Source organism: Lissotriton vulgaris, chromosome 1_1 (assembly GCF_964263255.1).
Source record: "Lissotriton vulgaris chromosome 1_1, aLisVul1.2, whole genome shotgun sequence".
NCBI lineage: Eukaryota > Metazoa > Chordata > Amphibia > Caudata > Salamandridae > Lissotriton > Lissotriton vulgaris.
Genome location: NC_141685.1, coordinates 285,424,471 through 285,437,187, shown reverse-complemented (window position 1 = coordinate 285,437,187; position 12,717 = coordinate 285,424,471). Strand labels below are relative to the sequence as shown.

At 45.9% G+C, this 12,717-nt stretch overlaps 1 protein-coding gene across 4 annotated transcripts in view; it reads right to left on the bottom strand.

Annotated features, from left to right (window-relative positions):
* ERI3 (ERI1 exoribonuclease family member 3) overlaps window positions 1-12,717 on the bottom strand; it is a 1,639,940-nt gene that overhangs the window by 1,190,363 nt on the left and 436,860 nt on the right. For all 4 annotated transcript variants that reach the window (XM_086952319.1, XM_086952320.1, XM_086952318.1 and 1 more), the window contains exon 4: window positions 763-879. In XM_086952319.1, the coding sequence (XP_086808445.1) occupies window positions 763-879 (117 nt within the window). The remainder of the gene's footprint in view (window positions 1-762; window positions 880-12,717) is intronic.

Below are 12,717 nucleotides of genomic sequence, written 5' to 3'. Positions count from 1 at the left end.
GAATGTTATGGGTTTTTTTCTCTCCAGTCTTTCATTATCCTACTGTTGCTCAAAAGGATTTGTTTGGGTAGAAATGTATTCTTAATAATAAAGCTAACGCAAACCACTATGGTACATTTTAAATCCTGCGTCTGTACTTCCCCAGACCAAGCACACTTACAATATACTGCCTACTAGTATGGATGACATGATTCCTACACCTTTTAATCCACAGTCGTATTTAACATTTCCTATAGACTGAATTACAAGTGTAGGACTCATTCGCTCTGTATAATGTGTGTGTGATGTAAAGAGCTTTGACCCTTTTCACTTGTATGAGTGCTGGGCTAGGGAAAGATGATGGGCACTGCTGGAGGTTGGTAGTGAGGGAATCCGTGGAGAAAAAGATTATCGCACTGTGTCAACCTTAGGATTTTGGGTGCCAAGGACACGAACTGCTTTAGGGGCCCATGACCGAAAAAAGATTTGCATTTTGTTACCCAATTTCTGCCTATCCAAACATCCATGATACTGGGTAATACAGTAAAGGTTGAGATGGAGAAATAAGGAGAAAGTTAACTTTCACAGGAGGGCCCTTGGCAGGTGGGGGCCCTGAGCAATGCCCACTTTGCCCATGCCGTAAAACATTTGTGGAGCTAGTTAAGTACACAGTAACGTTTAGAAACCCAGAAGGTTGAGAATCTCTGTCCTGGCATGTTCTCTGCCAAACCACCTGTACTCCAAGCCTACTCCCCGAATCAATGCACATTCGAAATTCCTTACCTCTGTACAGAAGGGAGTCAACTGAGGGTGCACCACAGGCTGCACATATGTGTGAAAAGTAGACTCTATCTCCATCGTCCTTCCATTTAACTTCAGGATTGGAAATTCAATTATTTCCTGCAAATTATTAAGAGAGAAACATTGCATGATGTAGTTTAATACAAGGCTTAACTGATCTTTACTTTTTAGATTTTATTGCGACTCACAACCTAATAGAAGACACTTAAAAAGTATGTCACACCAAAAAGCCATTCTCTACTTTATTACTGAGTTGTGTATTGCAATAGTGGTGGAAGCCTGGTACTACTTACAAAAAAAAAAAAAAATAATAATGTCCTAAAAAAAAAAGAAGTGAGGGGACGCGGACGTCACAACAGGAAGTGAAGTCACAAAAGGTGGCTTGCACTCAGTTGCAATTTATAGTTATCGAGCTGCCGGTAAAATAGGTGGGGGGACGCCGTCCACCCGATTAGTTCCCAGACTCGAGCCCTGCTTACAAAGCTTTAACCCCTTGCATACTGATGACGGCTCCCGTCCGTCATGCGTCACAGTGCTCGTGTGCTGATGACGGCCGGAAGCAGTCATGACTACGCCCGTGATCGGAATGTCCAGCACAGGAGCGGAATTCCGGCCGCGTTAAGTTAAGAAGTTTCCATTTCATTACAATCTTGTTTTTGTTTTTATGTGAAATAAAAATCGGATGACACGACAGGCTTAATTATAGTAGACCTTTAGTTTCAATGACAAACAAAGAAAGGAAGGGATATGACGCTCCCTTGATTTGTTTGACATAGAAACAAAAAGAGGACTATAATGAAGGCAAGTGAATCTTCGATATACATATTCTTTCATGTCTGAGCAGTTGGAAAATTAAACACGCTCGGATGAATGGTGACACTAATTAAAAGCTGCCAGTAAGGAAGGGCGGGTAGGAGAAACAAGGAGAGAAACAAACTAGGAGGGACAGAGGGAGAAACCAGAGTCAAGTAATGTTGGCGAGAGCAGGAGGCAGCCAGCAGGACTGGAAGAAAGGGGTAAAGTCGAATGGGTGGAAATGAGATTTGAGGAAGCACAGAGTTGCCTGTAGTTGTAAAGTAGTCTCTCAAAGTGTACTCTCGTGGAGGTGGAAAGAAATGGCCAACAGTTAACAGCATCATGTGAGAGAGAAATACTGCCAAGGGCGGGGTCAAGATGCAATTGTCCAAGTCTCTAGCCAATGGCAGAAAGACGCTGGTCTAAATAAGTGAATAGTTCAAAACGGTAGCCTCAAAGCCCACTCTAAGTTGATTAGAGACAAGAGATCTGTTTCACAATTGTATTTTCAAAACCCAGACCTAAAAACAGTCAAGTCTTCGCCTAACTCTACCAGTACTGAGAACCTGCACAGACGGAGACAGTTTTTTATTTTTTTATTTGTTTATTGGGTTTTAGTTTGCATTTTACAATCAGGATGACAGTGATTATGTAGTACAGTGGTACATGTCCGTAGGTACACAGTATCAGTCCACGCCGAATAGCCTTCCTCATACTGCACAGACTGAGACAGTTTACAAGAAAATGGTTCAGTATTTTTCTGACAAGAGTAAATTAAGTAATTCCCTTTTAAGTGTGCTTAAAATGTGATAGATATATATATATATATATATATATATATATATATACACATCCCTTACAAACAACTGTTCCACAATCCAAAACAGACTCCAGCACACTCGGCGTAGCTTTAAAGAGATTTTATTTTTTGGCCACACACAACCAGGTAACACGTTTCGACCGAGCAAGTGGTCTTTGTCAAACCGGAAGTCGCTACCACCATTTTTTTTAAATATAAACATATGCACACATACAGTGGTCAAAGTACATTAAAAAAGTATGGGAACTGTGATGCTGCATGCAATGGGGTGGGGTCAGTGAGCATTTAGGCGGGATCAAAGGTGTGGTTAAAAAAATCTGTACTTTTTTTCATCTTCTACTTTCAGATACCTACATAAAAACAGCAGACAGCTTAAATGAGAAATCATTTGAAAAAGTTAATCAGTCGCAAATGTACTACAGTACATTACAAAACCTCTGTTAAATAATGCACACCTGAGAGCCTTAGAGTTAAATGTTGGTTGGTGCAGTGGAGTACTTTCCAGTGGAGTAGCAAGGGGGGACAGCACTTTGTTTTTGGGATCGGCGAGCGCAAGGTATGCTTTTTTAGGTCTCGCCTGTCGATGCGCATGCGCATCGAGCTTGCAAGACTATGGGGGCTTATCCACTCTTGAACCAACTTGCAAGGAATCGTGGCGATTCCTTGCAGTGCCCGTGACTTTTAAGCTCAATGCGCATGCGCATTGAGCTTAAAAGCGCGTGCACATCAGTTCCCTCATCCGCACGTCGCATTTCTCCTCCCCAGCTCCCCTCCCCAGCTCCGCCCCCTCACTTCTTGATTGCACGGCCGCTAGGCCGTGCCTCCCCTACTCTCCTCCCCCCTCCTCCTCCTACTCTGCCTGCCGTGTCGCACCTCTCCCCTCTCCCCGCTCCGCCCCCTGCACACTGGCCTGAATTGTACCGAAGACTGGACCTCCCAGATCTAGGCTACAGCGTTGTCTCGAATTGCACCACTCTTACTCTTAGAGCTTCCAAGCTCTTTCTTCTGTATGCCCTCAATCCATATTGTGGACCCCTTGGCTCCAGTTCCCTCAAGAGGGCCGCCGCAGACGCTCTGCATGCACCTTTGGTCTGTCCATATATTTTTTCATTACACTCCCAACCCAAAATGGCCGACACTTTCTGCCGCGCGCCCATTGGTCATTTGCTGCCATGTGACCGCGAGCGGCTTTCTTATTATGACAACACATTGCTGAGGGCGTATCGTGAAGATCTCTCACGCCTACCAAGGACCCCCATTGCGGACCTGCATTTCTTTCGTGGGGTAAGCCCTTATAGATGCGCAACATATTCGAGGCTCCAGACATGCTTTATTTATTTGAACCCGCCTTCAATTTTTATGTGTCAATTGTTTATGTGCACTTTCCCTTCCCGCACATTATCCATCAAGGGCACTGTTCCCGCTGGTAAGCTCGTTTATTAGATCACCCTTTTTTCACTGCACACTCGGTAATTGATACCCCAGTTCACTCTCCCCTCTCTCCCCACAGACGTCTTCAATACTCCCCTTGGCCCCACCTCGTGGTAAGTTTTTTCCGCAATAATGGCAGCCCCTTTTTTGGGCAATATGACCGTAATTAACTGTCTAATTCCTTTCCCCTTAGACATTTGTTATACTTTGCATACAGCGCTGAACTCCTCTCAGCTTCATTCCACCGGTAAACCTCTCTCACGGTCCCTTACTCCTGCACTCCTTTAGAGTCCTTCACTTATGGCTAGCAATGTTGCATTCCAAATGCTATAGGTGTCACATTCGCAAAAGTTATAACTATTGGCATTGTAAATGACAAAGCTATCAATTTAGCTATTTTAAAAACCAACAAATAAATAAAATATTTGTCATTTACAAGACCAATAGCTCCAACTTTTCTAATGCGAGACCTATTGCATTTCCAATGCTTGTTTTCTTATTCTCCCTTGTCGTCAAACGCCTCCCCTCATCTTGTCGTCGTCCGATGACAGGACCACCCCACCCCCCCGCCCGCTACGGCCGTCACTGGGTGGCAAACTCAGGGCTCGCCCCGGGCAGCAAAGGCTCTAGCTACGCCACTGGTAACTTCTGTATGTTTAGTGCAAGGAGGTCACAGCCTTTGACAGAAAGCACTGTAAATATGCAAGTCATTATTTTAAACTTGCATTACACACAGTGCAAGATATTGGACGGCTACAAAACAATTAAAAAGGTTTAAGATGAAATGGTGCTTCCAAAATATGTATTTTATAGTAACACAGACTGTACATAATTTTTTTTAATTAGCTGCTCTTCAAAAGCAAACACTTCAGCACTCCGCAGGTAAGTCTATCACACTAACATCCAAAAAAAATAAATCTTTCTCATCACAAAGCTTCAAATGATTCCATAAATTCAAGCCATCACCTCTCCCAAGCACCTTTCACATTTGCTGATTAAGCAGTGGGACACATTTGCATTTCTTTCAGGCAAGCAGGCACCCTGGCAAGAAGGCTTGTTTAGCTAACTACCCACCTTTGGCTTTACAGCACAGTACACTCCTTGCCTTACATTTCAGCTGAAGCATTTAAACTGTCAGAATTATCTGTCCCACAATGGGTATCCTTTCACAACAAGCATTTACGATACAATACGTCTCGCAACTGTGAGTTTTGGAGCTATTGGTACTGTAAATGGTATTGTAAAGGACAATGCCTTTAATTTATGTTGTACAAACCAAAACATAAATAATAAAAGGCATGGTCATTTACAATGCCAATAGTCTAAACTTGTGTAAATGCGAAACCTATTGCATTGCAAATGCTTGCTCTGATTTGCATACCCAAAAGCCACTGCACAGCTATAAGATGGCTCATTTCATTATCACAGGTAAAACAGTACTAATTGTTTTGCATTGAAAATCCCAAGCATGGTTATGTAGGTCTGTCGATAACACAGTGTCACACGTTTTTGTTTTAAAGTTGACGTAATATTTATCGGTTCTAATCCTAACAGTAAGCAGAGGTAACATCAATACGTGATCTTAAAATATTTCTGTTCTCTTCTCAGAGACTTCTGTTTTCTCCTTTACTAATCTTTCTTCCTTATCTTTAAAACTGCACTTGGCACCCAAGGGGGCAGTGTGGTTTAAAGGCTAGGGCAGCTGACTTTGAAGCAGATGAACCAGGTTCGAGTCAGGCAGGAGACTCATACATCTTGTGATTCTGGATAAATAGCATAAACTACCCGTGTCTAAAAATGGATGTGTCTGTGTGTCATGCAACTGGTGCTCGTGTAAGCGCTCTGAGACCTTCCAGTGGAGTTTGTGCAACAGAAACCCGCACACACACAAAACAAGGTAGAAGAAGGAGGAAGAAATGGAGACGAGAGGGGTGTAAAGGGAGGGCAATTAGGGTACGGTAGTGCACTCCCGACCAAAGTAGGGCACAAGGGAGGAGAGAGGTGAACACATGAAAAAGGGTGGGCAGCACAGCCCGGGCTAGAAAGAGGTGGGCCTGGAAAAGAAGGGAGCGGCATTATAGACGTGCACAGGGGAATCATGGGTAAAGGAACAGTGGTGGGATCCGGGGGCTGGGGGGGAGGGGGGAGGGAGGCGGGGAGGGACAGTGCAGCCAGGTGTACGTGGACACAAGTGTACCATTATAGAGGGACGCAGGGGAATCAGAGGTGAGCTTGGGTGCAAGTGCACCAGGACAAAGGAACACAGGACAATGGGGGTGAAAGGGGCAGTGCAGATCTTGCTAGAGGTGGGCGTGGGAACAAGTGCACAACAATAGAGGGACACAGAGGAATCATGGGTAAAGAAACATTGGTGAGATCCGAGGGCTTGAGGGTGGGGGTGTTCAGTGCAGCCAGGTGTACGTGGACACAAGTGCACCATTATAGAGGGACGCAGGGGAAGAACAATAGTTACTTACCTGTAATCTGTGGTTCTCCAGTATTGGTGTCTTTCTTAGATTCACATGCCTGAATAATTCCCCGTCGTCGGAGTGGGAGTCCCACGGTACATAAAAAAGCAATAATATGCATAAATATGTAGTAAATACCAATAAAAACAAACCAGGAAGTAAAGTAGCTAAAGCTACAGTAGAAAAAACTTCCACATCTATGACTATCCCAGTTATTTTGTATAGTCCAAACTACAGCCAATCAGGCGCCAGCACCGACCAGAATGTTCTCCCCAGAGGCTCAGGCTCTCCGATTTTCTCGCAAGGAGTGAAGGTATACCAAAATAGCCTAAACACCTCTGAGGGGAGGTGGGCGGGTTGAATGTGAATCTATGAAAGACACCAATACTGCAGAACCACAGATTACAGGTAAGTAACTATTGTTCTTCTCCAGTATTAGGGGTGTCTTTCATAGATTCACATGCCTGAATCCGAGTAGCTAGCAGTACATATCCGTGCTAGGCAGACGCCAATGGTTGTCAGCATATAAGTCATATAACAGTGTAAACTGAAATTACACCTATCATTGTAAGCATAGCAGAATGCAATCATGTAAGCATGTGTAAAAAACATAACATATGAAGCGTCTGACAGCAGTAATGGAGGTGGGAAAAAACAGAGGCTCACCTTAGTTGAAAAGATTTCGTAGGACTGCACGACCCACAGCAGTATCAGCTTCGCTGGTTGCCTCCAGACAGTAATGTCTGGTAAATGTAAGGCGACTGGCCCAAGTAGCCGCTCTGCAGATCTGCTGAAGAGGAACTCCAGCAAACAAAGCCATAGACAATGACATTGCTCTTGTGGAATGAGCTCTAGGAGCTGCTTGCAATGGTCGTCCTGCTTGTGTATGGCAAAAGGCAATGGCAGAAGATATCCATCTCGCAATAGTGTCGAAACTGCCTGCCCTCTACGAATAGCACCGTATTTGATAAATAGCTTGTCAGAAGAGCGCAAAGCGGATGTCCTCTGCAGGTACAATTTAAGACATCTCTTAACGTCCAGCGTATGCAACGCTCTTTCCGCCGGTGTTTGCGGGTTAGGAAAAAATGTCTTCAGAATTATAGGTTCGTTGAGGTGAAAATCCGAAGGTACCTTAGGGATGTACTTCGGATTAGTGCGGAGTATCACAGAGTCATTTGTAAACTGCAGGAAAGGATGCTGTACAGTGAAAGCCTGGATATCACGGACTCTCCTGGAGGATGTTAAAGCCAGCAGCAGTGATACCTTCCACGATAGATATTTCAGGTCGGCCTTGTGGATGGATGGGTTGGAATGGATGGCGCAAGAGTTGTGCCAGGACTACATTAAGATGCCGTGCAGGAGGTGGTCGGCGTACTGGAGGGAACATTCTAAAGAGGCCTTTAAAGAATTGTTGTATAATCCTTGCAGAGTACAGGGAATTAGTCCCATCCTGCCTGTATCTTTAAATCGCCGCCAGAAAAACCTTCAGGGTTGCATGAGACAGGCCTGATTTTGCTAATTGCAGGAAGAAAGGTTGCTGAGAAAGGGTGAACCCCGTTTGTGCGACACCATATGCAGAAACGCTTCCATTTAAGACTAGGTCTTTATGGTAGCAGGTGCCCTTGCCTTGGCCAGAACCTCCTTGCATTCCTCCGGGATGTTTAGGTGGGCAAACTCACGGTACTCAGGCGCCAGGCCGCTAATCTCAGTGATGTTGGATCCGGATGATGAACCTGGCCGTTCTGCATGCTCAGTAAGTTCGGGATTGGATTCAACTGAATAGGTACGCACTCTGACAGAAGAAGAAGCTCTGTAAACCAATACTGGCGCGGCCATCTGGGAGCGATTAGGATCAATCGACATGGTTCCTTCTTCATTTTCCGCAGAACCTTGGGGACTAGTGGAATCGGTGGAAAAGCGTACGCATATGTCAGAGACCAATCTATCAAAAACGCATTAATTCCCCTGAGAGTCCATGTGGGGATGCCAGCTTGCGAAGAATTGGCATTTGCTGTTGGTCTTTGTCGCAAATAGATCTAGGTCTGGTCGACCCCACAGGTAAAATATGCGTTCCACTGTCTGCTGATGTAGTTCCCACTCGTGAGTGGAGACAGTCGTCCTGCTGAGTGCGTCTGCCAAGACGTTCTCTGTTCCTGGAACATGCACTGCTTGAAGATTTATAGTGTGCTTTAAGGCCCATGCCCATAGTTCTTGGGCTTCTTGTGATAGGAGAAGAGATTGTGTTCCTCCCTGCTTGTTAACGTAATGCATGCTTGTTGTGTTGTCTGTTCTTATCAACACATTGGCATCCTGAATGAATGCACAAAACGCCTTGAGTGCCAGAAAAATGGCTCTCAGCTCCAGACGGTTGATGTGACACCGCTTTTGTGGAGCTGTCCACTTGCCGCTGATTGTGAGACCCTGAAGATGCGCTCCCCAGCCCTCGAGAGGCGCATCTGTAGTGATGGTGAGGCATGGTGCATCCTGAAGGAATGCACACCCCTGTTGGAGATGTTGCTTTTGTGTCCACCAGCGGAGAGAATTCCGCATGAGCGGTGTGATCCTGATGAGATCTTCGAAAGTTCCGGAGACCTGTAACCACTGCAGGCCTAGTTCTTCCTGGAGCATTCTCATCCTGAGGCGACAGTTTGGTATTAATGGGATGCAAGATGATATCATCCCCAGAAAAGACTTATACAGCCGAACAGATACTGCCGTTTTTGATAGCAGATTCTGCGCCATGTCCTTTATCTTCATTTGTCTCTCCTCCGAGACAAAAGCTTGGAGCTTCCGGGTGTCCAATGTTGCTCCTAAGAAAGCTCGTCTTTGAGAAGGTCTCAATTGGGATTTGTCGAGGCTGATGGACAGGCCCAGAGATTGAAACAGGTGTAGACACTGTTGTAGATGAGACTGTACGACCTCGCGAGAATGGGCCTTTATAAGGCAGTCGTCTAAGTATGGGAACATTTGGATTCCCTCAAGCCGGAGGTGCGCCGCCACTGGAGCCAAAAAGTTCGTAAAAACTCTAGGCGCTGACCGTAGACCTAAAGGAAGGACTTTGAATTGGTAATCCCTGCCAGCCACCCTGAAGCGCGGGAATTTTCTGTGGCGAGGTAGATCTAAGTTGACCATGTAATCTCCTGCTGCCAAAAGATGTAATATTTCTTGAAGCGATATCATCCTGAAAGTTAATTTCCTTAAATACTTGTTTAGAGCGCGAAGATCTAGGATCGGGCGCCACTCTTCATTTTTCTTCTTTATTAGGAAAAATCTGGAGTAAAACCCCATTCCCCTCATCTTCTCGATCGCTCCTTTTTGCATCATCCATCTGATTTGGGCAAACAGCTCCTTCAGGAGAGCTGGAAGTGGTCCTTTCGGGGGCACATTTGGAGGAAATTTCTCAAATTCTAGGGCATGGCCCCTTTGGCCACAATCTCCAGGACCCATTTGTCTGATGTTATTGACAGCCAATTTGAGTAAAATTTTGATATTTGCCCTCCAATTTTTTAACGAGAGCGGGGCAGCAGTGGTGGCAGGTGAAATGTCTCATTGTCGTTTATCTTTTCCGCAGTAATTTGCCTTTCCCTTGTTCTGGGCATAAGTGGGCTTTCTCTGGCCATAAGATTGGTAGCGTTGGGTATGATATCGTTGATTGTTCTGTCTGTAGGAGGATTGTTTGTTATATCCACCTCTGTTGGAGGACGCTCCCCGTCCTCTCGCTCCTCGAAAGGGCTCCTTGCGAAATTGAAGGGTGTCCAAGGATTTAGCTGTTTCTGTATCCTTCTTTATCATCTGTAAGGCTTCCTCCACCTGTGGGCCAAACAGATATTCGCCATCATATGGCATGTCCAGCACTTTATTTTGGACTTCATGTCTAAAGGAAGTGGAACGTACCCACCCCTGCCTACGTAGAACCGCAGCACCCGCTAGCTGTCGAAAGCCCGTTGAGGCTACATCCACTGCTAAATCAATAATCTCTTCTGAGATTCTTTGGCCTTCCTGCAGTATCTTGAGCGCTTCAGCCTTGGATGATTCTGGAAGGAGGTCAATGAATGGTGCAATGTCTGACCACATCTGTCGGTCATACCTTCCTAAGATGGCCAATGAATTCGCCGCTCGAACAGTCGTAGCCGCCATAGTGGAGACGCGCTTCCCTATCGAATCTAAGCGTTTGCCATCTCTGTCTGGCGGAGCTGTAACAGGAAAAGAAGGTTTCCTAGCCCTCTTTTGTGCCGCTTGTACAATGACAGAGTCAAGTTTCGGCTGCCCAATAAGGCACGCAGGAGATTTGTCCGGTGCTCTGTATTTCTTTTCCATTCTTGGAAGGGCTGGAGGAATGGATGCCGGGGTTGCCATGACCTTTATACCCTCCTGCCAAATGAAGTCAATGATGGGTATAGACTTGATCTGTTTTCTAGGCTTATCTTTAAAGTCATATAAGAAACAGTCTTGTTCTATGTGTTCCATATCAATATGAAAGCGTTTTGTTGTACGCTCCATTAAAAGGTGGAAGCTACCCACGTCCACTGGTGGTGAAATTGAGGCAGTCTGAGGTGAAGGAGAAGGAGTTTGCACCTGGTATTCATCCCACTCCGACTCATCCTGTACCTCTCCTTCTCTTTGTTCTTCCTCATCCGAAGACTGAGGATCCACATCCTCTACCAGAGATTGCGGTGGAGGTGAAACAGGATTTGCTGGTTGAAAAACTGGCACAGGCGCTGTAGTGGCCGGAGTAGCAGGCACTGAGCCTGTAGATTCAGATGGTGGAAACCTTCTATAATAATCATCCAACATATATTGTAAGTTGGTCAGTAAAGCAACTGGTACTTGCGCGACAGGTACATTGTCTATAGGGGACACCATTTGTTCAGGTGGTTGTTCCTCCTCCAGTTCCTCTTCTTGAAACTTTATATTTAGTTCAGAAGGACTAGTAGCTGCTCGGAATGTATGAACCACGTCATCCTCACTGTCCGAGTCTAGAAGCTGGTCAGGAACTTGCGATGTTTTCTGTGGTGAAATATGTAGGGGTGAAAGTGGAAAAACTGTTTCACGCCTTTGAGTTGAAGACTGTTTTGGTGTGAAGAACATCGTCGACGGTGACCAGACCTGCAATGCAGTGCAGGAAGACAATTGCGGAGTCGACGGTGTGTTCTCCGCCGCTACAGGAGCGGACGTCAACGGTACAGTTTTCGTCGACGGGATGGGCTTCGTCGACGGGACGGACTTCGTCGACGGGACGGACTTCGTCGACGGGACGGACTTCGTCGACGGGACGGACTTCGTCGACGGGACGGACTTCGTCGACAGGACGGACTTCGTCGACGGTTTGGCAGTCATCGATGGATCGCCCTTCGTCGACGGCTTCGTCGACGGAGTGGAGCTCGCCGACAAGCCAGTCGATGGCACCTTCTTCGTCGACGGTAGAGCCTTCAGAGGTGCCGACGACGAGGCGTCGACGAGATAGGCCTAACTGATACATAGACCATAGTTGGTGAAGAAGCTGTCGTCGACATGATCATCATAGGTTTGGGAGATGAGAAAGTCATTGTCGACGTAGATGTAGCGTCGATGGAGGTCTTCGTCGATGAGAAGACAGAAGATGGGGTCGTCGACGATGAAATTACCAGAGGTGAAACTTTGTCGGTTGTCTGAGGCAATTTCTAGCTGGACCGTTTTTGAGGTGCAGAAGGACCCTCCAAGTCCTTGCCTGTGGGGGCAGCCTTAGAAGTGGAAGGCTTGTCGGATCCCTTAGAAGGTTGATGCTTTTTAGCAACCTTAGCCCCAGGCGATGTCAATACTTCAGACGCAGGCCTCTTCCTGGACGCTGAAGTGGAAACAGAGGCAATACTGCCAACCTCAGACACAGGATTATCAGAATCCTTAAGCTTTTGTAGCCACAAAAGCAACCGACCCTCTCTGTCTCTCAGAGCCTTTTGAGGAAAAATTCTGCAGATCTTACACTCCTTGACTTGGTGATCTGGATAGAGACAATAAATACATTTTTTGTGGGGATCCGCTTTAAAAAAGACATTCTTGAAGAAAGGATCCAAAAGGAAGATAGAGTTGAAAAAACTGAGCAGAGGTCAGGGAGACTCCCTTCACACGACGTGTGGTAGAAAATCTGAGAGCCTGAGCCTCTGGGGAGAATATTCTGGTGGGTGCTGGCGCCCGATTGGCTGTAGTTTGGACTATACAAAATGACTGGGATAGTCATAGATGTGGAAGTTTTTTCTAGTGTACTTCCTGGTTAGTTTTTATTGGTATTTACTACATATTTATGGCCTATTATTGCTTTTTTATGTACCGTGGGACTCCCACTCCGACGACGGGGAATGATTCAGGCATGTGAATCGATGAGACACCCCTAATACTGGAGAATTATGGGTAAAGGAAGAGTGGTGAGATCGGGGCAGTAGAGATGTG